Source organism: Caretta caretta, chromosome 1, assembly GCF_965140235.1.
Source record: "Caretta caretta isolate rCarCar2 chromosome 1, rCarCar1.hap1, whole genome shotgun sequence".
NCBI classification, from domain to species: Eukaryota; Metazoa; Chordata; order Testudines; family Cheloniidae; genus Caretta; species Caretta caretta.
In genome coordinates this window covers 162,558,145-162,585,474 of record NC_134206.1, presented here as the reverse complement: position 1 = coordinate 162,585,474, position 27,330 = coordinate 162,558,145, and the positions used below count along the sequence as shown (strand labels likewise).

Below are 27,330 nucleotides of genomic sequence, written 5' to 3'. Positions count from 1 at the left end.
AAAATGCATTCCTCACTCTCTGTCATCAAAGGAAAAGCCCACGCGGTTAGTGACCCTGTCAGTTTGTTTTCTGTGAGAAGAAGCTATAAGTGTGGATTCAGGGAAAGATTCTGGATCTCGGGATGTTTTGACTCTTCTAGGGAAGTGTACCAGATACAAAGTCAAGATCCCCACAGAGAATCTGGATACCCTGAAAGGACTTTTAGGAAACTGGCAGTTTATTACATCACTGCCACCATTTGTAATTACAAACTGTGACTCACCTCTGCATATGTTTTACCTGCTTTAACCTCTCAATAACTCTCATTTCCTTTTCTTAGCTAATAAACCTTTACTTAGTTTACTATAGAATTGGCTACCAGCATCGTCTCTTGGGACTGGGAGCAACCTGAGGGACAGGGAAAGCCGCTCAGTGCCATCATCCTATCCTGCCCTGGCCCCTGCAGAAGTTCCTCTGTTGAAGCTCCATGGTGTGTTGAGGCAGGGCTGGGGGTGAATCTGAGGATCCAAGATCTCTCTGGAACATCATCCTCAGTGGACCCCTTGGATTCCCATAGAGAAATGGAAATGTCGCTGCTTAAGTGAGATTAACTCCTGCTGCGTCCACTGTGAGTCTGATACTGAGCAGTGGTAGGAGAACCCAGCCAATGGTAGCATTGACCCATGATATCCAGGGTGAGGGAGCCAGCAGAGCCATGCAGAGGGCTCAGCTACTTTCCTTGCAAAAAACTGTGCAACTTGAAAACTGTGCAGTACTTTCAGTCCCCTATGGCCTTTCCCATGTGTTTCTCCGTGAGAGAAGGTGATATAGCCCTCTGTTAGGTAACACTTCTCAACGGTGACAGTTAAAGGTAAATTGCAAACTGGAATTTTGGGTTCCCCAAATGGACTGTAGCGATGCACCGTACCCCTGTGATGCTGCCATTAACATGAAGCATGACTATGGGCTTGGCCTAGTGACGTGGAGACAGAAGCAAAATCAACCAAAGAGACCCAGGTTTCAGAGCAACTTAGTGATCCTCATTTACTCTGCCTGTGGGTATCATGTGCATCATGGAGGTGACATGTTTGGTCTCAGAGTGATAGGGCATAAGAAGAACAGAATGTTTGAGTTGCTCTGCTTCATGCTATGTGCTCTAAAGTGCCAGCCGTGGAGCAGCATTGACAGCAGACTCAGGGTTAGTGGAAAGCAGTCCTTGTGGCTTTTGTACAGGTTTTTAAATCCCAGTATTGTCTTAGTTATGAGCTCAAATCTACCAGTAAAGGTCTCTCTGCCAAATTAACCAAAAAGAGAAGCTCCTCTACTGAAAATATGTTGTTGCTAGGGCTGTCAATTAATCACGGTTAACTCATGTGATTAACTCAAAAAAATTAATCGCAATTAAAAAAATTAATCGGGATTAATCACACTTTTAATCACACTGTTAAATGACAATAGAATACCAATTGAAATGTATTAAATATTTTTGGATGTTTTTCTACATTTTCAAATATATTTCAATTACAACACAGAGTACAAAGTGCACAGTGCTCACTTTATATTATTTTTATTGCAAATATTTGCACAGTAAAAATGATAAAAGAAATAGTATTTTTCAATTCACCTCACTTGTAGAGCAATCTCTTTATTGTGAAAGTGCGATTTACAACTGTAGCTTTTTTTGTTACATAACTGCACTCAAAAAGAAAACAATATAAAACTTTAGAGCCTACAAGTCCACTCAGTCCTACTTCTTGTTCAGCCAACCGCTAAGACAAACAAGCTTGTTTACATTTACAGGACTTAATGCTGCCCGCTTCTTATTTATAATGTCACCTGAATGTGAGAACAGTACATGCTTCCATGCTGACAAAGCTTGTTAAAAAATAATGTGTTAATGAAATTTGTGACTGAACTCCTTGGGGGAGAATTATATGTCTCCTGCTCTGTGTTTTACCCTCATTCTGCCATATATTTCATGTTATGGCAGTCTCGGATGATGACCTAGCACATGTTGTTCGTTTTAAGAATAGTTTCACTGCAGATCTGACAAAATGCAAAGAAGGTACCAATGTGAGATTTCTAAAGATAGCTACAGCACTCAACCCAAAGTTTAAGAATCTGAAGTGCTTTTCAAAATCTGAGATGGACGAGGTGTGGCATGCTTTCAGAAGTCTTAAAAGAGCAACACTCCGATGCAGAAACTACAGAACCCGAACCACTAAAAAAGAAAATCAACCTTCTGCTGGTGGCTTCTGACTCAGATGTTGAAAATGAACATGCGTCGGTCCACTCTGCTTTGGATCGTTATCAAGCAGAACCAGTCATCATCATGGACGCATGTCCTCAGGAATGGTGGTCGAAGCATGAAGGGACATATGAATCTTTAGCATATCTGGCATGTAAATAGCTTGTGACACTGGCTACAACAATGCCGTGCGAATGCTTGTTCTCACTTTCAGGTGATATCGTAAACAAGAAGCGGGCAGCATTATCTCCTGCAAATATAAATAAACTTGTTTGTCTGAGTGATTAGCTGAACAAGAAGAAGGACTAAGTGGACTTGCAGGCTCTAAAGTTTTACATTGTTTTATTTTTGAGTGCAGTTATTTTTTATATATAATTCTACAACTGTAAGTTCAACTTTTATGATAAAGAGATTGCACTGCAGTACTTGTAATGGGGGAACTGAAATACTATTTCTTTTTTTTACAGTGCAAATATTTGTAATAAAAATAAATATAAAGTGAGCACTGTACACTTTGTATTCTGTGTTGTAATTGAAATCGATATATTTGAAAATGTAGGAAACATCCAAAAATATTTAAATAAATGATATTCTTGTTTGTTTAACAGCGTGATTAATCATGATTAATTGTTTTAGTTGCTTGACAGCCTTAGTTGTTGCTTTGTTCTCAATATCATTAAATAACAGCCATGCGACAGACTGACCATATCAGTAATATCCTGAACAAACCTTGTGGAATTAAGATAAACTTTACTGAATTAGGGTTAATACCTTTAGGGTGCATTGTATTAAAAATTCAGTTGTGTATGTGTCATGGCACTGTATGTACCTTCTCTAGCAGGAAGGGAGGATGCTATCAGCCTTTGATGCCATACTCCTATGTGTATATTAGTGTTATGCAGGACCAGGGAAGGTTAAACAATGACCTTAAGGACATATCAAAAGGGTATTACAATGGCAAACAGGGCCATGTCAAACGGAGGCATTTGTTAAGATAGGGCAATCATAAGGGGGAAGTGTGGAAACCGATTAGCATTGGAGCAAAAAGACAATAAATCATTCAATCACCAGGGTTGTATTTAAGAGCAGACACAACTTTCTACCATGTGTGCCTAGCCAATTGCCTCATTTGCTATATAAATAACATTTTATGCGCACATTTGACTGCTTTTCACACACATTTTCTACAGCTAGTGAGCATGTTTGTTTATGTATCTATAAACCCTTCTGCAAATATTGGTCTCAAGCTGTCCATGTGTCAGAAATATAAATGAGTTCTATTACAAATATATTTGTATCATTCTCCATATGAACCTGAAGATGTCTATATACTTTGCCATGCAATTTCCTGTGTTGCCTTTTATTTTTAACACATTATAAAATATTTATAATAGCTACTGTCTCACTTTTCACATTTTCATTTTCACAAGAGGGGAACTGCCATTGGGTTTTCTAGTGCACACCCTCCCTGGCTGCCAGTGGTCACATCATAATGTGTGTAGGTTATTAGTGTTGGTCACCATGTTTTGTGACTCACTAAATATTTGCCTTCTCCAGAAGGCAATGGGTTTAAACCTTCAAAAGCATTTCTGGGGCTTGTACAAAGAAGAACACCCAGAGTGAAGTTTTAAAACTTTGTTTAAAAATAATCCCTGTCCCCATCCAACCCAATTAAACAGCCTAGTATTACCTTTTAGACGTGCTCCTCTGGCAGACAGAGTTGAGGCTCTTTTGATCTACAAAATCTACCTAAGTCCTATGTGGCAAACAGCCCCTCTAACTAGGAGTTCTGGTTCATATTCAGGCACAGTAAAAATGTTCATAGTGTAAACAAAAACTCCTCTAATTCCTCTGTAAAACAATACAAAATCAATGGTGACATTTTAATATAAACCAAAATTATGACCTGTTGGCCAATATTAATCAGCGATAACACAAATTGTCTGCATCATGCGAGTTGTGTTCCTATCAGAGGCTTGTCTATGCCAGAGATAGGAAGGAAAATAGAGTGCATATTCCCCCTTCAAAGTGGAACTCTCCTTTAAAGCACATGGGAACATTACATCCTGTTTCCCAGGACTGTACAAACATGGGCCAGATCCTCCGTAGGGGAGTAGCCACCGTGTATCATGCCACCAGTGTAATCTAGGGGTCCTAAAGTGGCTTAACTGGCCCAGGAAGGATCACCTCCCTAATCTTGTAGTGATATAAATTGACATAGGCACTCTTATGCCTCACACATCCCCACCTGCTCTCAGCACTGGAGTGAAAAAAGAACATGATCTGTGGAAAGAGGGTATAGCTTGGATGTCCCTCAAGTATGCCAGTTCTTGGGTAAATGTGTGGCTCCCTGTAACTGATGCAGTTCATCACAGGTTAAAGCAAGCCTCAGACCGCTTCAGAAAGGCACAAAGGGACCAGCGCTACATAGCACACCATCAGGAGTGTGAAAAGTTGAACTTTAAACTACCTTTGTGCACACCACTCTCCTGGGAGTATTCCGCTTCTGAATACCCTTCTGGGCATGGTAGATTCTATTGAGCATTTCTTTTTAAGTCTGAGCATATTTCTGTTGTGTTTTACTCAATGCTTGGGAACGCATGACAATGAGTGACACTTTTGCGGAAAGATAACCCTTCATATCATGTGTGTTTGCATTGACTGAGATTTTAGGGTATTTGTTAATCTCAAAATACCAGGGCTCCTGTAAAATATTTGTTTTAAACTCCCCCAAACATTTCTTTTGCCAGTCATCCCACTGCCATTCTGTCCTGTCCTCTATCTGCATTTTGAGTGGAACACTTAAGTATGACAAACTAGGGATGAATTTGCTTAGATATGCTGACATACTCGTGAATCTCTGAAAGACCTCCTTGTTTTGGGATCTGTTTGTACAATTGCCATCTTTCTGCACTCTGATCAAAATCCTTTGTTACTCAGGCTGTGTCATGAGTGACTAATCTGATTCTCCCTGATCAGCATTTTTCCTGTTCGCTTTTTTTCTCTCGCTGCAGACTATAACAGTCTCTCATTGTGGTGTGCTTCATTTTGCCCCAATCAGCAGATAATGAACAGTCATTTCCTTCAAGTATAAATTCTGAAAGATCTGGAATTCTCAAAGACCCAGTATGGCCATTCTTATGTTCTTATGTAATACTTTGGTACCAAGTCACAGCAGAAGACAAGTCACTTTAACATAGATCTACTAAAAGGGAAGTGGAAACTGCAGAGCGAAACGCTTTCTGTACTTTGGATTGGCCCAAACCCTTGCATCCAAAACTGAAAATACTTTTTGCATTATGAAATGTGGATTCTCAGCTGTTCTTCTGAGGCAATTTGGTGGCTGTATTCAAATCCTTTGGTTCTATACGAATTCTTAACTAGTTTGGTTTTACTACAATAACTGTACTGTTAATCTAGGCCTTAAAAGTTAGGTCACCATAGTTATGGTGCTCAGGAGGGATGTGATGTGTAGACATGGCCTTAGTCAGTGCTATTTGCATTTGCTCAATAACATCTAATTTTACCACCTGGTTGAGTTCAGCTTTTACTTTCTGTCAGTCTAGTGTGATTTTGCTTAAGGAGGACAAGGGGAGGAGGGATAGCTCAGTGGTTTGAGCATTGGCCTGCTAAATCCAGGGTTGTGAGTTCAATCCTTGAGGGGGCCTGTCATAAATATAAAGGGAAGGGTAAACTCCTTTAAAATCCCTCCTGGCCAGAGGAAAAATCCTCTCACCTGTAAAGGGTTAAGAAGCTAAAGGTAACCTTGCTGGCACCTGACCAAAATGACCAATAAGGGAGACAAGATACTTTCAAAAGCTGGGAGGAGGGAGAGAAACAAAGGGTCTCTGTCTGTCTGTCTGTATGCTGCTTTTGCCAGGGATAGAACAGGAATGGAGTCTTAGAACTTTTAGTAAGTAATCTAGCTAGGTATGTGTTAGATTATGATTTCTTTAAATGGCTGAGAAAGGAACTGTGCTGAATAGAATGACTATTCCTGTCTGTGTGTCTTTTTTGTAACTTAAGGTTTTGCCTAGAGGGATTCTCTATGTTTTGAATCTAATTACCCTGTAAGGTATCTACCATCCTGATTTTACAGAGGGGATTTCTTTACTTCTATTAAAAGTCTTCTTGTAAGAAAACTGAATGCTTTTTCATTGTTCTCAGATCCAAGGGTTTGGGTCTGTGGTCACCTATGCAAATCATAGAATCATAGAATATCAGGGTTGGAAGGGACCTCAGGAGGTCATCTAGTCCAACCCCCTGCTCAAAAGCAGGACCCATCCCCAATTAAATCATCCCAGCCAGGGCTTTGTCAAGCCTGACCTTAAAAACTTCTAAGGAAGGAGATTCCACCACCTCCCTAGGCAACGTATTCCAGTGTTTCACCACCCTCCTAGTGAAAAAGTTTTTCCTAATATCCAACCTAAACCTCCCTCACTGCAACTTGAGACCATTACTCCTTGTCCTGTCCTCTTCCACCACTGAGAATAGTCTAGAACCATCCTCTCTGGAACCACCTCTCAGGTAGTTGAAAGCAGCTATCAAATCCCCCCTCATTCTTCTCTTCCGCAGACTAAACAATCCCAGTTCCCTCAGCCTCTCCTCATAAGTCATGTGTTCCAGACCCCTAATCATTTTTGTTGCCCTTCGCTGGACTCTTTCCAATTTATCCACATCCTTCTTGTAGTGTGGGGCCCAAAACTGGACACAGTACTCCAGATGAGGCCTCACCAATGTCGAATAGAGGGGGACGATCCCGTCCCTCGATCTGCTCGCTATGCCCCTACTTATACATCCCAAAATGCCATTGGCCTTCTTGGCAACAAGGGCACACTGCTGACTCATATCCAGCTTCTCGTCCACTGTCACCCCTAGGTCCTTTTCCGCAGAACTGCTGCCTAGCCATTCGGTCCCTAGTCTGTAGCTGTGCATTGGGTTCTTCCATCCTAAGTGCAGGACCCTGCACTTATCCTTATTGAACCTCATCAAATTTCTTTTGGCCCAATCCTCCAATTTGTCTAGGTCCCTCTGTATCCTATCCCTGCCCTCCAGCGTATCAACCACTCCTCCCAGTTTAGTATCATCTGCAAATTTGCTGAGAGTGCAATCCACACCATCCTCCAGATCATTTATGAAGATATTGAACAAAACCGGCCCCAGGACCGACCCCTGGGGCACTCCACTGGACACCGGCTGCCAACTAGACATGGAGCCATTGATCACTACCCATTGAGCCCGACAATCTAGCCAGCTTTCTACCCACCTTATAGTGCATTCATGCAGCCTGTACTTCTTTAACTTGCTGACAAGAATACTGTGGGAGACCGTGTCAAAATCTTTGCTAAAGTCAAGAAACAATACATCCACTGCTTTCCCTTCATCCACAGAACCAGTAATCTCATCATAGAAGGCGATTAGATTAGTCAGGCATGACCTTCCCTTGGTGAATCCATGCTGACTGTTCCTGATCACTTTCCTCTCATGTAAGTGCTTCAGGATTGATTCTTTGAGGACCTGCTCCATGATTTTTCCGGGGACTGAAGTGAGGCTTACTGGCCTGTAGTTCCCAGGATCCTCCTTCTTCCCTTTTTTAAAGATTGGCACTACATTAGCCTTTTTCCAGTCATCCGGGACTTCCCCCGTTCGCCACGAGTTTTCAAAGATAATGGCCAATGGCTCAATTGGTGAGGATTTTTACCAAACCTTTCCCAGGAAGTGGGGTGCAAGGGTTGGGAGGATTTTGGGGGGAAAGATGTGTCCAAACTACGTTTCCCAGTAAACCCAGTTAGAGTTTGGTGGTGGCAGTGGAGATCCAGGGACAAAGGATAAAATTAATTTGTACCTTGGGGAAGTTTTAACCTAAGCTGGTGAAAGTAAGCTTAGGAGGTTTTCATGCAGGTCCCCAAATCTGTATCCTAGAGTTCAGAGTGGGGGAGGAACCTTGACATGGTGGCAGAGTGGTGGGATTAACCTGAAATCATTTTGAGGTTAATTTGAGATTTTTTTGAACTAGAAATACAGATTTTAAAAAGGATTTTTTTTTCCTTTGGGGCTTCTGGAAAGGAGGTTCAACTGAAAGCAGCTAGTTTTTTCTCTGCTTTGGGACCAGAGCAAAGACAAAAGGGGATTATCTTTGTGAATTGTAGGTTTTCTTTGCCTGGAGGCAGGGTACTTAACTCCTGCAGAGAAATTCACAGTCTTCCAACCCAGAGTTTTTTTTTTCCCTAAAAGTAAACGGGGGGGGGGGGGGGGGCGGTGTTCTACCCATTTGCCTGGAGACAAAAGTGGCAGGGTTTTTTTTTTTTTTTAGGATTTTGATTTTTTTACAAGGAGCACCGGTTTGAAAAGGAATTTTTTTTCCTTTAGGCTGCTGGTAAGCAGGTTTCCAAGTAGTTGGAGGTTTTTTGCTTTGATTTGGGGCCAGAGCAGAGACAAAGGGAATTGTTTTTTTCTGTAGGCTGACAATCACTATCAGAGAATAGGTATCCTATTCCAGCACAGCAAAATTTTACAGCCAAGTTTTGTTTGTTTATTTCTAAACCTCGGGTGTAAAGTTAGTTAAAAACAGAGAGGTTAGGATGACAGAATCCACGGCTCAACAAAAGCAGGAATTAGCCAGATTTCAGGCTGAGGAAAAACAAAAGGAACATGAAAGACAGATAGAACTCATGCAGCTGGAGAAGGAGGTACAGGAGGCTGCCCACAGGAGGGAAATGGAGGCAAGGAAGCATGTGGAGGAGGAGAAGGAAAAAGAGAGGAAGCATGCACGGGAGATGGAAAAGGTAAAAGCTCAGCAGAATATACCAACAAACCCAAGCAATCCTTCTCCAGGTACCACTTCCCATCCTAGAAAGTTCCCCACCTACAAGGCAAGCGATGATACTGAGGCCTTCTTAGAAAACTTCGAAGGGGCCTGCCTTGGGTACAGCATCTCTACAGACCAATACATGGTAGAGCTGAGGCCGCAGCTCAGTGGACCCTTAGCTGAGGTGGCGGCTGAAATGCCTAAAGAACAGATGAACAAGTATGAACTGTTTAAATCCAAGGCGAGAGTCAGAATGGGGATAACACCCGAGCATTCTCGTCAGAGGTTCAGAGCCCTAAGGTGGAAACCAGACGTGTCATTTACCCGACATGCCTACCACATTGTGAAACATTGGGATGCCTGGATATCAGGAGCAAGTGTTGAATCTCCAGTAAATTTGCCCTTCCTAATGCAAATGGAACAATTCTTAGAGGGTGTTCCTGAGGAAATAGAAAGATACATCCTAGATGGGAAGCCCAAAACTGTAATCGAGGCAGGAGAGATTGGAGCCAGATGGGTGGAGGTGGCAGAGAAGAAGAAAACTGGTCGCAGTTGGAGCAGAGACCAGAAGGGACAACCCCAGACCACATCCTATTACCGGGGTCCGCCCAAGGCCCCACCTACCTCCCAAAGAACCTTCCAGACACCTTATCGTCCCACCACCCTGTTGTCCAGCAACCCACCTCACCCCAGTGACCCGTCAGCTGGACGATGTTTTAAATGTAACGAGCTGGGGCATGTAAAGGCCAACTGCCTCAAGAACCCCAACAGATTAAAGTTAATTGCACCGGAATCACACCAGAGGTCCGCAGGCCCAGATACCTCCCAGATACCCTTGGAGCGGAGGGAAACTGTGAGTGTGGGCGGGAAGAAGGTCACCGCATGGAGGGACACCGGAGCACAAGTGTCAGCTATCCATGCTTCCTTAGTGGACCCCAATTTAATCAACCCAGAGATCCAAGTGACGATTCAACCCTTCAAGTCCAACTCTTTCGATTTGCCTACAGCCAAGTTGCCTGTCCAGTACCAGGGCTGGTCAGGAACGTGGACTTTTGCAGTCTATGATGATTATCCCATCCCCATGCTGTTGGGGGAAGACTTGGCCAATCATGTGAAGCGGGCCAAGAGGGTGGGAATGGTCACCCGCAGCCAGGCTAAACAAGCCGTGAGGCCTATCTCTGTTCCGGAAACTTCTACCAGGACCCGGTCAGAGGTGATGGAGCCGGACCCCAGGCCAATGTCTGCAACAGCAGTAGTGGATCCAGTCCCAGAGACCCAGATGGAACCAGTCCCAGAACCGGAACCCCCCGTTTGGTGGTGGCAGTGGAGATCCAGGGACAAAGGATAAAATTAATTTGTACCTTGGGGAAGTTTTAACCTAAGCTGGTGAAAGTAAGCTTAGGAGGTTTTCATGCAGGTCCCCACATCTGTACCCTAGAGTTCAGAGTGGGGGAGGAACCTTGACAGGGCCATTTAAGTATCTGGGGCAAAAATTGGGGATTGGTCCTGCTTTGAGCAGGGGGTTGGACTAGATGACCTCCTGAGGTCCCTTCCAACCCTGATATTCTATGACAAGGGGACCTATATCAATAGGATGTATTAAAGGATCCCAGTCCCTTTATCAAGTCATCAAATGATTTAAGAATACCTTTTTGCATCCTGCTCAGTAGACAAAGTTTTACACTCATTTGATCATCTACATTTACAGACTTATCTTCAGCTCAAGAATATATGGATCTTTCTGTTTCATCATTTCAAATTCTATGAGAAGTATTTGTTCTTCTCTATATGTGCCTGTGTGGCACTGCATATGGGCTCATTTTGTTCCCATTAAATGAAGCAAGTTATGTTTGCAATTTGAACATGCGTCAGTCACTAATCGTTTTGTGTAAGTTTGCTGTGATTACATTGCATTTAGCACCAGTATCTATTTTGAGATTCGCTTTCTGTTCATTTATTTCCAGTGTCACAGACCAGTTTGCTGTAGTTCCTTGATCTGTAAATGTATTAAGAGACCCAACAAATAATTTTTTGTGTTGTCATTGTCAGAGATTTGAGCTCCAGCTGTTTATCCAGGATGTATTTTATTTTTATATTTCCTTGCAATATGTGCTAAGCAATATATGAATGAAGCCATTACTATCAGGGGCCCTCAGCATTCAGTTCTTGGTACAATACTATTCAACACTTTCATCAACGATATAGATGATGAGATGAAATCTTTTGCTGGTTAAATTTGCAGGTGACATGAAGATTGATGGGATAGTAAATAAGGAGGAGGACAGGTTACTGTTACAGAGTGATCTGAATTGCCTGGTTAAATTATCACAATCCTACAAAATGTGTTTCAATACAGATGAATGCAAGGTAATACATAATGGGAAGAAAGAAATAAGGCTATGCCTACAGGATGGGAGACTGTCTTGGAAAGCAGAGACTCAGAAAAGGACTTTGGGGGCGTCATTGTAGAACAAACTTAACATAAGCCCTCTGTGCTATGCTGTGACTAAAAGGGCTAAAGCAACCCTTGGACGAAGTAAAAGGAAAATATCAAGTAGAAGTAGGCAAGTGATCTTGCCTCTGTGCGCCGCACACAGCACTGATGAGACTGCTACTAGAGAGCTGTGTCCAGTTCTAGAATACAGAGCCCACACTCCAAGAAGGATGTGGAAATACTGGAGAGAGTTCAAAGGAGGTCCACAAAAATGATCCAGGGGCTGGAAAACAAGCCTTTTGATAGGAGGCTCAAGGAGCTCGGTCTATTCAGTTTTTGACAGAGAAGGTTGAGAGATGACTTGATCAATGTGCCTGGTTGTTTACAAATGCAACAGATATCTGACACTGAGGGGCTTTTCAATCTTTCAGACAAAGGCATAACAAGATCCAGTGGCTTTAAGTTTAATTTAGACTAATTCAACCTTGAACTAAAATGGAATTTCTAGCTGTGAGAGTAATTAAACATTGGAACAGCTTAACAGGGGAGGTGGTAGACTCACAGTCTTTTGGGGTCTTTAAAACAAGTTTAGCTATCTTCCTAAAAGATATGTCTTAATCCAGTTTCTGATAACAATTCCATGGCCTGTGTACACCGGACAATCGTAGTGGCCCCTTTTGGCCTTAGAGTCTTTAAATCTATGAATCTATTGCTTTTATTCCATGTGTGACACTGCTCCCCTCATCCTGTATGCCTTTCCATCGTTTATATGCAGTGTTGTTGTAGCCATGTCGGTTCTAGGATATTAGAGAGACAAGGTGGGTGAGGTCATATCTTTTATTGGACCAACTTCTGTGGGTGAGAGAAACAAGCTTTCAAGCTGCACAAAGCTCTTCTTCTGGGAAAGGTACTAAAAATGTCACGGCTAAATACAAGAGCGAACAGATAGTTTAGCCTTAGCTGTATACACCTATTTTAAGGCTCCTGTACACTGCCAGAATGGCATAAAGGGCCTTAGTGTAAATGAGAATCAAGTCCTTGATATTTTGAATCTAAAGTAAAACCAGCCTAAAAGTTAAAACAAAACAAGGATTAAAAAATAAAGTGTTAAGTTTAACATATTATCATTTCACACTCGATGCAAACATCTTTGGGGAATTCCATGGTAGAAGTTTGCACATAGCACACAGTTCTTTTTGCATTACCTATGAATAATTGGGAACAGCAGGTACTACAATATTTTCACATTATGTCTAATCAGGGATTCAGATTAGATTTTTACAAAGCACTGTAAAGCAGTTTATCACACTAGGTTCTACAGGCTTGATTTACGCTTGTGATAGAATGATAAATAATGGGATGCTCTGGAAAATTTAGACAGCAATAAATGTTATATCATTTTCAAATCAGATCAGAAACAAATGTGATTTCATTGGGCAGGGTTGAGCACACAATTAAACTGAGCATGCTTTTAATTTTAAACCCAACCATACTGCTGATGCCTTTTGCAAATGTAATGTCTGCTTCCGTTGTTGAAGTAATTCTTTTAAAGTGAGGTGAAAACAAAGGTTTTCTGTGGCACAAGAGGCACCAAATGGAGTATAACGACCAGTCCAATTCAGATTTACTGTATTTTCCCTGCTGAATACAGTTTGTATCTGAAATCAATTTACTTTAAAAATTAAAATGTATACTTTACACAAGGTATAAGAAACATTACCTGTTGCCTCCACCATGCCTTCTAGAATTACAACAATTTCTAGTTCCTCTTTGGGCAACTGGTCTTTGGAAATCTCCCAGAAAGGACTCTGCTGGTTAATTTCATGGCTGATGATCAGTGGTGAAACCAAAAAGAGACGATCATCCCCTGTGTAATAACCTACGTTGATATCTGTCTGGTTGAGTGGTATAAATTCCCCCTCCTTTGTCTGTTTAGATTTGATCAACTTGGCTCGTATTGATGCCTCCACAATGTGTGAATTCCTAAGGTCCCCTACTCGGAACATCAGGCACAGCTTCCCATCCCGCATGGAAATGACTGCGTTGGTAGAAAAGACCAGGGTTTCTGCCCTCTTCTTGGGCTGGGATATTTTCACAAACATGCAACCAACCATGAAAGCATTGACAATAGAACCTAAAACAGACTGAACTAAAAGCAGAATAATTCCCTCGGGACATTTGTCCGTGATGACCCGATAACCATACCCGATGGTGGTTTCTGTTTCTATTGAGAATAAAAAGGCCGAGACAAACCCATTGAGGTTACTGACACATGGGGTCCATGTATTGTCTCCTATATGTTCCATATCACCTCGGATGTAAGCAATTAGCCACCAGATCATTCCAAAGAAGAGCCACGTCACCGTGTAAACCATGACAAAAATCAAAAGGTTGAACCTCCATTTGAGGTCGACTAAGGTAGTGAAGATATCACTCAGATAACGATAAGTCTCTCTCACGTTCCCATGGTGGACGTTGCATTTCCCATCTTTCCTAACATACCTCTGAATTTTTCTCTTGGTACATACTTTGCTTATGTGTTTTGGAAGATCATCTCTAGCTTGTTTGGGCAACTTTGGCTGCTGTATCGTGACAGGGCTCTCCACATCCTGCTCCATTGAGTCTTCTTCAAATACGCTAGCTGCCATTAAAAAAAAGACATTAATATTTATGTGTTTACGGACAATTGAATACGCACACAACTTCTTTCTATATTAGCAGTAGGAAACAAGTATTAATTCACTATCTAATAGAAATAACTTTGAAAGGAAACTTTTTCTTATGTCATGGGCTTCCTATCTATTATTTCAGAGATTTGATCCTGTCTACACCAGTGTTTAAATTCTGCAACAAATATTCAAATAAATGTTTTATCCCCTTTGAAAATGTAATACATCAGTCCTGCTTATAAGCCAAGAATGATCTTCTTGGAGATAGCACTTATATAAATGAAGAAACAGATCTGCTTTGGGGCTTAAGTCACCAAAATGAGCAGAGAAAATGAGCAATTTGTAGACTATTTTTTTTACATTGATGCCATTACTAAGGGGAAAATAATTAAATACATGTAAGTGGTTTTAAAAAACACTTTATTTTCTGCTGTCATTGACCTCAGTGGAAGAAAGTTTGGGCCTTAGAATAATATACACCAACAGCAATTCTAACTAATTGCTATACAAAATAGATGTATTTATATTGAGCCTGGGCAGTCTGTTTCCTCCTCTCACTAATGTAAAACACACAGTACTTCAGAAGTTGGTGCCATGCTAGTTTACTTGGGTGAGGACCCAAGAATGAGGCTATTAATCGTAGTGCACCTTCCTTTCTATGGATGCGAGCCCCTAGCCACCCTCATATCTGAGTGCCTCCCAAATATTTAAAAAACGGAAACAACAGTAACAATCTCTTTCTCTGTCCCCACTTCCTTCCCACCCTTTTGAGAGAAATAGCTTGATTAGTTTATACAGTTTTTGTTTGTGTGTGAGAATGTGGGGGTGTGAAAAACTTACTGAGGGAAAGCTAAGTCAAATGAACGAGTTTTGCATGTCATTCTGAGCACAGGGAGACCTGTGGTTATTCTTATTTCTTATAGGAATGCATTTCGAGCTCCTGTGTGAGTTACGCTCCTGCTCTCCCAAACCTCACCCTATTGGCTGATTTTTGTTGTTCCAATAGAATATAGTGGAGGGAGAAGCAGTCTCTCAAGTAGCTAGAAGCAATGCCATAGAAGGCTTTGAATATCAAAACAGAGGCCTTGAACTATGAGATTGGCTCTAGTTCAAAAGGAATTATTTTGGGGCTTGGAAATCTATGAATCTGTGAATTAGGCTCTCTGTTCAGATTGCAGAACGCTTAGGTGATTTGTTTTTAGCAACCTGTGTAGCTAAGCAGATGGTTTGCTGAGTTTTGAATTACTTCGAGTTTTTTGGGATGTGTATGGCTTCATCCCTCTGGAGCAGAGTCAGAAGCTCTCTGTAAAATTCTAGGTGCAGGTAAAATACACATGAAAAGAAGATGTCGTAAAAATACAACTGTTTCTCTACCCCATCCAGCTGTCAGCCATGCCCTTGTCTACCCAATTGCCTTTTCTGTGAAATAAAGGCATGAAGGTTGGTAGTAGCATTGAAACCTGCTAGCATTTTTGTGTGTTCATGTTATGGACTCCATCCTGTGTCATTTTCTAATCTTGTTACTATTTCTTTAAAAGAATTTTATTCCAGCTGATTTCAGGGGCAGCATTTACAGCGATGTTCCAACTAGTCAGTTCTGGATGAATTTATCCCAGCTGGTGACAGTGCTGCCTTCTTGGATTACCACTAATGCAGTATAATGAAATAAACACATAAAAAGCGCATTCAAGAAACCTTTTGGGGCTGACTTAAACTAAAGCCAGGAAATTTGGTGTTAAGGCTTTACACTCTATGCTTAACTCACAATTGTGTCTAAGGGAATTTCAGTCCCTGGAATCCATAAAATCAATCCAGTAGCAGCCCCTTGAAATAGCCAGGAGTGGGTTATGAAGCCTCTGGCTTAGAGTTTTAATGTAATGTTAGTTAGACTTGTAATGTCCATGTAATGGTTTATTATATTTAAAATGCTTGAAATATTTTGCTTTCCCATTACAGTTAGACTCTGGCATATGCAAAGAGACACTGTGTAAGCTTTGACAATGCATTTCAGTCTTTGCAGATGGTCTCTGCTGAGTTTTGTTATTCAAGCAAACTTTGTTGCACAACTCCAGTTCCGAGCCTTTCTTGAGCAAAGACTGCAAATGGCCCCAAATAATGTAGTGGAACTTGGAGGAGACAAGCACACTAATTTCACTTGTGGTTTAAGAATAAATTTGAAAGGACGTCTCCAGAGATTGAACTTCCCAGCAACCAGGTACTGCACTCTGTAGCCTACTTTGTAGGTTTATTTTTGCTTTTAAAGCACTTATTAATACTGCTATTACTTTGCATTTATTTGGCATATTTAATTTGAAGCTCACAAAGTGCTTTATGTTAAGTAAGATCCTCCACATTGAGTGATCTGAAGCACAAGAAAGGTTTAGGTCCAGAATTTCCAAGGTGGCCACTGATTTTCTAGTAGAAATGAGCAGTCCTTATGCACCCCAGAGCACAGGGAGTGCAGAGACTTCTAGTGTGAGTGGCCCTCACAGACCTCTCTCTGTTGAGTGGGGGGAAGCCTCTTTCACACCCATAAGGCTATGTAAGGGCTGCTCACATTCTGGTTCTTTGCATACAAAAAAACAAACACTTCAAACTCACGTTTATTAACCAAAGACAATCACTAACTTTAATCTAAAACTGTTTCAATAGAACATCTTACAAATAGGTGCTCACAGAGACTTAGATTACGCTGGAGACATCTGCATGGATCTTCAGCCAATTCCCAATGCCAACCTCTCTAGACTGTCAGGCAGTCTCCGAAAAAGTTAAACTCAATACTCCAACCTTTTCACAGCAATTCAAGATACCCAATTAATCCTATTACTCTTTCCACCACCCAAGCAAGTCATAACCAAACATGCCCTCCTTGTGGCTGTCAGCAACTAGACATGCTCTCAGTCTGGAGTTTAGCTCCAAAGGGAAACACAAGAGCAGCAAGTCCCTAACTAAATGATGCCCGGAATGTGCATCTGTGTGTTGACAGAGATGCCAGGCAAACATCTTTTAAGCACCTGGCAGGATCCCTTGTACATCCCCAGGGCCAGTGAAAAGTCATACATGGGTGGTGCTGTAGCCACAAGACATTTAGTCTAATGATATTTTTACTTGGTATCAAGCCAATTAGCTTATGCTGTTTATCTCATTTCATTCTCTCTGCAGTTATATAATGGTTGTCATAATTCCAGGGACACAGGAGTGAATGGCTGCTATCTTACTTGAAAGCTATTTTTATTCTTAGTGGTTTTCTTCATGGCAAACATATATAGATAATTAACCCACATGCTGAATAAGTATTTTCTACCTTGGACTGTTTATAGACCAGTCTGCATTAAACTTGTGTGAACACGATGGCACAGGTAGCAATACCCTGGCTATTTAGCATATTCTGTTCAATGTAATACTCAGTGGGGCATCCCTTAGACGGTTAAATTTTGTGCCTAGATGCCTGCAGGGTGCTTATGTCACATTCTGTCCAATTACATGAATGTGTAAACATTAATAAGTCCCCTTACTGGTTCAGTCCTATTTAATCATAGCAGTACCTAGCGATGCGCGTTTGTTCTTGTCTCTATTACTGTGAACTCAAAAAGGAATCCTCTAATGGCTTCACAAACAAAGCGATCTGTATAGTCCTGGATAACGGGAATATGATACTACTGATGAACTATTGTATGGGAAACCAAAAGTATAGCTCTGTCATTAGCTTCAGGGCTGCAGGTGAACAAAAATTAATAACGATACCTTAAGTGTTGTTGTTAGTGGTGGCAATAGTACTTATTTGTATTGTGGTAACTCGTGGTAACTCCTGGGAGCCCCAGTCATGGACCCAAACTCCATTGTGCTAGGGGCTGCCAAACAGAAGAAAAAGACGATCTTTGCTCCATAGGGCTTATATCTCTCTAAATGAAATACTCATATCAATGTGACTGTAGAGCAGTGTGAATGTATATTACATTGGAGGTGACAATATACAAAATTATTAAGTGGTTTTGCTAAGGTCAGTATGAATTATAACTAAGGCTACGATTTTATCCCGGAGGTTGTGAAATCTGTGACTTCCAGTGATCTTTCGTGACTGTAGCCCACAGCGGCCGGGAGCTGCAGGGTCCCCCCATGGTGGCCAGGAGCCACGGGGAGCTCCAAGCTGTGGAGGGCGATGGGGGTAACCCGCAGCTCCTGGCTGGCACGGGTGGCAGGGTCCCACAGAGCTCTGAGCTGTGGGCAGCAGGCGTCCCTCGCAGCTCCAAGCCGCGGGTGGTGGGGGACCCCAGAGCTCCGAGCAGGGACCTTGAAGCTGCTCAGCCACTGTGGGCGGTGTGGGGACCCTGTAGCTGAACTGCCCATTTTGTCATAGATATTTTTAGTAAAGTCACGGATAGGTCACTGGCTTCCGTGAATTTTTCTTTGTTGCCTGTGACCTGTTTGTGACTTTTACTAAAAATATTCATGACAAAATCTTAGCCTTAATTACAACCTTTACCATTTGCAACAGAACTCTGGTATAAATAGAGCCACATGAATGTTCCCTAGTGAAAGCGGCAAAGAGTCCTATGGCACCTTGCCGCTTTTACAGATCCAGACTAACACGGCTACCCCTCTGATACTTGTTCCCTAGTGAATAAACTTATGAGATGAATTAAGCCTCTTTATGGGTCTGTGAATTGTTTGTGTACAATTTACTATCTCGTCCAATTTATTAGTAATTGAAAGTTATTCACCTAGTTTCAAAGAAGATTATTCTCAAGTAGTTCATTGCAGGTATTTAAAATTAATGCAGCATTAGTTAGTTCTGATTATAGTTTGACTTAGTTTACGTGATATTCCTCTCCTTTCCTGGTTGGATGTGTGTAATCTTTAGAATTAAGTTTATGGTGCAGATGCTTACATTATAAATTGCAATCTTGCTTTTTGTTAATATTCTCTAAGATTCACTTTAACTTTGCTGTTTTCATCATTGTTCCTGCCAATAAACTCCTTTACTAGAATATTTGTGGAATTGGAACAAAAAGTGACATGAAAACAATAACTTTTTGATTTGAGTGGATATTTATAAGGATAGATTTGGGCAATATGATATTTAAGCCTTCTATCTGAATAATCTCTATAGCCCAGTGGTGCCCAAACTTTTCCTGTTGCGCCCTCGCCCCCCCGCCACAGTTATGGAATCTGTCTGCGCCCCTTCTCCATTGTTGCACAGTTGACTCAGCAGAGCAGCTTGGGATGAAGGCGGAGCTGTAGGCAGAACTGGGGACGAGGGAGGAGCTGGGGCTAAAGGCGGAGCTGGGCTGGAGGCGGAGCATGGGGTGGAGCTGGGCTGGGGGCAGTGTGGAGCTGAGGCTGGGGTCAGAGCTGGCCTGCCGGCAAAGCAGGGCTGGGTGGTGCTCCCTCCTTGCCCCCCATGGGGGCTGGCCTGGGACCTGCCACGCGTCCCCCAAACATTCCTCTGTGCCCCCCTAGGGGGGTGTGCCCCACAGTTTCTGGACCACTGCTATAGCCAAACTGAGTGAATGAGGTGGACATCAGTTACTTAATATGCCACTCCAGTTTGTTTCCAGTAACATAGTTTATTACATTATTTCTGATGCCTTCTCCCTATGAATTTGTTAAGCAAACATTATATCTGGCTCTCCAGGAATCCAGCTCAGGTAGGCTCATGTGAAACCTCTGTTCCCCATTGCTGTGGTGAGATTGTCGGCCCCTCTAGATCAGGAGAGGACTGTTCAGCTGCATAGTACAAACAGATGCCTGCTCCGTCAGAGCTCCTGCTCTGCTGAGTCTTTGCCGTTCTTTCTCCGCTTATGCTCCAGACCCAGGCTGGACAGCGAGCCACACAAAGCGTTGCCTTTGGTTTTGATGAGGACAGTCACAGGGGCTTTAAAATGCCTTGCCAGATGTCCCTGGCTTGGTTTAGGCGCTGTTTCAGCTCTGTAAAATCGCAGCTTTGCTGAGCCCTGGGCACACACTAGCAGATATTTTCAGAATGGGGAGAGATATGCTTGCATGGTGAACTAGACTTTTATTTATACTTGTGATGGGCAAACCTCTAAAGAGTCAGTTAGATAAGGAAACCCGCCCCTCAAATCTGTACCTTCACACACATTATTCTAACATCTTAAATAAGGATTAGTGCCTCAATTCAGCGGGGTAGCTAAGCCCATGAGTAGTCCCATTGAAATCCATGGCACTACTCACATGCTTAAAGATAGTCACGTACATCAATACTGTGCTGAATCAGAGACGAGGGCAGGATGGCTCTTGGTGGACAAGGTTGACTGTTATTGTTCCTCTGAGCAAGATCAATAGGCACACCTATCTCCAACTACCTAGCACTTGCTATTGCTGGCAGCGCACATTCTCCCAGGCTTGCGGTGCATCCTCATTCCCTGTACAATAGACACTCCCTAGACAATTGCACATGCATTCCCTGTCACATTTTACCCATTCAGCTGCAAAACTGTATGGAGGGCCAGGTAGGGAAGGCTGTGCCTCCCCAAACAGCCTGGCCCCTGCCCCCTATCTGCCCCCTCCCACTTCCTACCCCCTGACTGCCCCCCTCAGAATCCCTGACCCATCCAAGCCCCCTGCTCCTTGTCCCCTGACTGCCCCAACCCTATCCACACCCCTGACAGCCCCCCCAGGACCCCACCCCCTATCCAACCCCCCGTTCCCTGTCCCCTGACTTCCCTCCCCCGAATCCCCAACCCATCCAACCGCCCCCTGCTACTCTTCCCCTGACTGCCACTCCGGGACCCCCCGTTCCCCACCCCCTACCATGCCGGAGCCGGCCATGCCGCCAGGCTGCCCAGCCAGAGCGGCGGGACAGAGCCCTGGCAGTTCAGCACGGCACGCTCAGGCTGGCGGGGGAGGAGGGACAGCAGGGGAGCGGCTGTGGTCTAGCCTCCCCAGCCGGAGCTCAGGGGCCAGGCAGGACGGTCCCGTGGGCCATAGTTCGCCCACCTCTGAGTTACGGGTTACTGATGATGCACGGAAGTGGACTGCAGCTGATAGTTTACAAATGGTGGTCCCTCGTGGAAATCTACAAAAGAGATGCATAATCCAGAGTGTTGGCCAGCGTTCCAGGCTGGCATTAAAATCAGAGGGATAGGTAAGTGCATGGCTGTTCACAGAGATGCAGGAGCAATGCCCCACCATGTACAAGAGAATTAAATCCTTTGTGCATGAAAAGGGAGGGTTCCAGCCATCCCTCTTCCCTCTGAAAGATCAATAGGTGGCAAGTTTAACACAGAAGGAGGCAAGGATCAGCAGCAGGGAGGGTCTGAACAGCATCAGATCAGACTAGCTACACAGTCATTCTAAGTACCACTGTATAGAAAAAGAGAGAGAAGGAAAAGAGGAGAAAACGGTCTCCTCCCACCCAGCTGTTCTGAGAAGTAGTGGGCCAACCTCAGACGCAGAATGAGCGGGTATAGGCTCCTTTGACTTTATGGGACCTGTACCCATGTATCCAGGTCTGAGTTTGGCTCAATAAATACAAATTCATTGATTTGATTTCTCTACACCTTAATGAGAAACAAACCTTGCCACACTGTGGTTGTTTACAAACAGGTAACATACAGTCTGATCTGTGGGTACCTTGGCAGGGGTAAGTCTGGGACAAGTATGTGCTATCTCTGTGCAGAGAGGTCCATATGTATGGGTGCTTGTTAGACCCAGGTACAGTTCTGGGGGCAGTTATATAACTCTTCCTGCTCTGTGACAGAGATTAACTTTCAGAAAAGTTTTCCTATGTTTTCTGTCATCAGTCCAATTCTGTTGTAACTGACCATCATATCCTCCTCAGATCTAGCCGTCTTTTTGAGAAGACAGCCAAGATACAGAGGATGCATTTTTACCCTGGAGAGATTAGTCTCTATATTGCAGCAGCTCCCAGCAATGGTGCAGCTACACCAGTGCTAAGCCACTAGTGTAGACACAGCTTAGGTTTCTCCCATTAAAAATACCCTCCCTATACCAGAGCTTGCACCTTCTCTTCCCCTTGTGAAGCTGTACCACTGCTGGAAATTGCTGTAATGTTTCACAATGCAAACAATGCCTTAGTAGCAATAGCTGCAAATGTTGGCCAAATGCTTTACTTCTGATACTTTAATGTAAAGTATATGTCTCCCAGCGTAGCTGAAGAGCGGCAGCATTGCTCACATGGCCTGTGAGATTTCCTTTGTAGCTATCTGACTCCTGATATTTTTCTCAGAGGACCTTTGTTTACTCTCAGTTTCCACTGGCCTGTTGGTAAGGGTTGCTTAATATTACATAAGATGTACTAGTAGGAGGTGACTGGGCTCTGCTGACTTGCTGTGGGGTGTAGTTGGAAAAGGAGAGAGTCAGCGTACAAGAAATACCCATGTCTGAATGTCATCAGTTAAAGACTGCTTATGGTTATATGCCTCATTTTGTGGCTCTGTTTACTATTAGCCCAGGAATGATTGTTCCTGAAGTGAGAGACTAACAGTGTAGATGTCTTGATTTTCTCAATAGCTGCTAGTTTTCTGTCAGTGGTCAAATGCCCAAGCAGCATTATGACATATGGCAGGGCCTGGCTGAGTTCTGGATTTTCCACTCATTTTCTCAGTTAGTTTTCAACAGATGGAAGAATGGAATAACTTGACATAGGAATGCTTTCTGAGTTCTCTGCTCTCTGGTGCCAGTCATAAAGAGCTTGTAGATCAATAAGAACTACTTCAGCAATGGAGAATAGTGTATGTTATTGGCCTGATGTCACTGTGAAAAAGGGGTAGAATGATTGCTATTTTCTGATCAATGACGCAAGAGCGAACATCATGTAACAGGAAGAATTTGGTGCAGGTATTGAAAATAGTTGATTTTTTACAATTTGAGGTATTTGGATTGGATGCAAATCACCCCGTATGTGTCTGTTCCCTGATTGGAATCAGAAGTCTGATGTGAATACTGACAACAATGAATTTAAAACCTGGATATTCTGCAACATTTGGCTGTTTCCATGCACTAGAACATTCATAGAAAGTGAATATGCTAAAGGCCCATGGATGCAGTTGAAGTGAATTTGTTTAAAATTCAAATGAAAATCCGTGAATAACTGATTTGTTTTCTGTAACAAAGAGCTGCATGTAAGACACTATTCAGTAATCCAGATATTTCAGCTGCTTCTGAAAGGTGTTGAAAGTAATGTTGAACCCCCATTTTACTTAGTATTGCATAGAGCTGTGCCAAAAACTTATTTTTTGGTTCACTAGCCATTCTGAAAAATAAAATTAATTTCATATCGACCTGAACATTTTTCAAATTTTTCAGCAAATCGAAAAAAAAAAAGAAAGAAAGAAAGAAAACATTTTTTTCACCCAAAATGAAATGTTTCATTTTGAGCTTTTTCTTAATTTTTGTTTTAAATTAAATAAAATTGAAGGACATTTTGAAACATCAAGTTGTTTTAAACCAAAAAATCAAAATGTTTAGAAAATGTCAAAATGAAACATTTTGATTTTTTTCAGATTTTTTTTTTTTAACCAATGCAATTCGGCAAAATGGACATGCAATCATTGAATGTTTTGGTTGACACAAATCTGAATTTTTGGGTGAGAAAATGTCCAAAATTTTTTACCCAGCTCTAGTATTGCGTGTGCTACTTCCAGTGCCTCTGCTTAGTAGCATTGGTAATGACCACAGAGCGCTGCTATCAGGTTCTGAAAAAGGATTGTACGTAAGAACTTCTACTCTCTCAGATTAAAATAATTATTTGGATGCATGTGCATAGATCAGTGGTAAAAGATATGACCTTTCCCTTTGCTTCTGGAAATGTGCGCTGCTTTGATCAATAAATATAAGGCATAAAAATATGGGAAAAGAATATTCACCTTTGGAAGGAATAGCTTGGCTCAATCAATATGCTATACCAGTCCTTTGAAGCTAATATCTTATACAGTGGAATATACCTGCACATGAAGGACAAGAATTTCTATTACTTTTCAAGAGACATGGGCTGGAGATACAAAATATAGATCTAGATTTGAGCTCTTCAGTTTGGGGATCATGAATTTGGGAAGACTGTGTGAACATTTAACTTTCTTCTGAAAAGTACATAGCTGTGATCTATGCAGAATGGATTTTTTTGTTCAGGGGTGTGCTGACTTATGCATATTCCTACAATTCTCATCCTTGGTATTGCCAACTTTTATGATTTAGTGTGAGTTTTGTGGTTTTGCTGTTTTTCCTGAAGCCCCAGCTCCTGGAGTCAGTGAATTACATGGGAATCTCAGATTTCAGTTTTTTAAAGTGAGTTTCCAGAGATTGCAGAGAAAACCTTGAAAATGTGAACCTTATATGCTCAAAAAGAAGACAAATAAAAAGAAGCCCAATGTTGTTTTTTAAAAATCTCTTGATTTCTTTTGGAGGGCTAATGATTTTTGAATGCTTATGTTTGGTAATACTACAACCTCATTGTTCAGAGGGTCTCTCACACTTGTCTCTTCTTACTCTCCATCGCTGTCACTAATGGTATGGCTATACTGTGGAGACTATACCAGCATAGCAAGGTATACCAGCATAACCCCATAGTATAGATGCAGCCTACACTCACAGGAGGGGTTTTTCTGTCAGTGTAGGAACACCACCTTTGTGAATGAAGTTAGCTGCATCAACAGAAAAATGCTTCCATTGACACAGCTGCTTCTACACTGGTGTCGGCACAGCCATCTCAGTCAGGGTGTGTTATTTTCACACACCTGACCAGCATAGCTATGTCGACTAACTTTCACGGGTAGACCAAGCCTAAGTTTGTTGGGCTTTTTCTTTTGCCTAACTGCTGCAGAATATTTGTGAAATTGCAGAAGGGTCCACTACTCTCTCAGTTTGGGGATGAGAAAAGAAAAAAAGTCGAAACACAGCCAGAGCTTTTGTTTTTAACTGATCCTGTTGCCTTCTTGTCTGATAACTTCTTCCCAATCTGCTACAGATTGCAATGGTTTATGCTCCTAGTCTTCAGGTTTTACAGGTGGCCAGAAACTTCTGCCTTCCACTATCCTCAATGGAGAACAAGGGAAATTTTCATGTTGTGTTCTTGTTCTCTTGAGAATGAAAATCACTAGAATCTGACAGTGACATCTTCCTAGACTGGGAGGAAAAAGAGTTTGTGAATTCTGCTGTTGAATCTCATGATGATGATTTACCAGTGCAGGTGTATTTACCAATATTATCTAACTATCTTATGTAAATAAGAGTCTTTCCTTTGATTTGCTTCAAAGTTCAGTGGCTTTGCTCAGAAAAATAAAACTAACAAGCCACAGTGAGCTGTGATTTATAGTTTATTATTATTATTCTTATAGTAGTAGAACCAAGGGGCCTCAATCAGGATTAGAGCCTGCTTGTGCTAGGAGCTACAAACCTATGTAAGAGCGTAGGGTCCAACGGATTGTTGCCCTGCACTTTGTGTAGTCACACCAATGGAAAGTGGTTGCAAAATGTTACCGCTCTGATTGAGTAGTGTTTTACATCCATTTTGCATTCATCTTGTGCTAGTGTAAATGACTGTATATGGTGCAGACAAAGACTGACCCAAATAGACAGGACAGATAAAGTGTGAGGAACAGGAATGCAACAGATAAACAGACTGACCAGAATGGGGGGTGGTTAGTAAATGTCATGCTAGTTACATTTTTTGTGGGGGTGAAGGGGGTCTGGTGCCAGTTCATGTGAAGGGGGTCATGGTGCCAGGCCTCACTGAACGCTGACAAATGCATAGCTGGAAACCAGTCTGTCTCACCTGTATGTTAGTATTGCTAAGATAGATATTAGAGTTGTAAGAATGTGTTTGGTGTTTAGACCTTAGGAGTAGCTTGTAGGATGCTGCATGCATTAGTCTCACTTATTGGTACCCAATGTTATAAAACAATAGCAAATGTTTTCATTTCATTGGCACTGTGTAACTCATCAAACAGGAAAGAAGCCTTCTATAATGTAAATGCTGGCTTCCTACGGAAGACATTTGGTCCTGCCCAAAGAGAAGGCCTTTGAAATCAAATGAGCTACTTTGACACATCAAGGGTATATCAACACTGCAATGTAAGCCCAGGGTTAGTGGGACATGAATCAGCTGACCTGTGTTAAGGAAACCTGGGCGTGAGCATCTATGTTATATTTTAACCCTATGTGAAGACTTTTCTAGCCCTTGCTTGAATCTAGGGCTCTGGTGTCCACACTGCAAAGTAACCATATCTCACAGTTCCTAGTGCCCCCTGCCTGAAATATGGCTTCTCTAGCCTTAGGACCATAATAGGAGAATTTTACTGCCCGCCCTGCACATTACCAGGAAGAAGCTCACTTTGTAAAAGGCTTGATTGGGTCGCTCTCCTTTGCAAACCCAGGCTCTCCGATAGTGTGCTTGCAATTCAGTGATCAGAAGTTAATGGGTTAATGCTGATCTGAGTTGCTGCCATTTGCAAAAGCGGGGGGATGGCTTCCATTTTCAATGGAGTGGATTACAGTTTGTTGGGATAGAAAGGACTAAGGAAATTGTCCCATGGAATTGTGGGATACTTCTGTCTGACTTCCGGGACCTGAGTCAAGCAGGGCTGTGTCTACACTGCAGAGCAATAGGACTCGGACCCTGGGTCCTGGCGTAACTCGAGCTCAGACTTTCCAGACCAGCAGGGTTCTGGGACCGTGGGTCCAAGCCCTGGGTTAGCACAATTGCAGTGTAGATGCAAGGGGGGTTAGGCTTCAGCCCAGGTTCAAGCACGGGCTTATGTTGCAGTGTCGACATACCCCAAAAGAACAAAGACGTTGTTAATTGCACTCTTCATTCTCTCCAGGAAGAGGAAACCTGTGCATGAACTCATCCCATCAGCTTGGGCTCTGGGGGAGAAGGGGATAAAAATCCCTGAAAAGGAGAAACTTGATTTTTTTTGCTGCTTGGACTCTGAAGGGGCAAGAATCACCAAGCATAAGCAAACACCCCCCCACCCTGCTGTTTTGCCTGGGTTAGTCCTCAAGACATATGGAGTTTGCTTATTATAGAAGTTTCTATCCTCTTTCAGAACTTAAGAGTATAACCCATTTGTGTGTGTAAGTTTATCTTCCTTAATCTTATAAATAACTCTCTTATTTCTTTTTCCTACTTAATAAAGCTTTAGTTAGTTGGTTACAGCAGTGGATCTCAAGCTTTCCAGACTACTGCACCCCTTTCAGGAGGCTGATTTG

General features: G+C 42.4%; 1 protein-coding gene across 5 annotated transcripts in view; it reads right to left on the bottom strand.

Annotated features, from left to right (window-relative positions):
- The window catches only part of KCNJ6 (potassium inwardly rectifying channel subfamily J member 6), a 233,678-nt gene that overhangs the window by 58,780 nt on the left and 147,568 nt on the right, over positions 1–27,330 (bottom strand). For all 5 annotated transcript variants that reach the window (XR_007358816.2, XR_007358814.2, XM_048866896.2 and 2 more), the window contains one exon: positions 13,191–14,111. Coding sequence is in view for 3 of the 5 variants with exons in the window: in XM_048866896.2 (XP_048722853.1) it covers positions 13,191–14,111 (921 nt within the window). In the remaining 2 variants the exon portion in view is untranslated. The remainder of the gene's footprint in view (positions 1–13,190; positions 14,112–27,330) is intronic.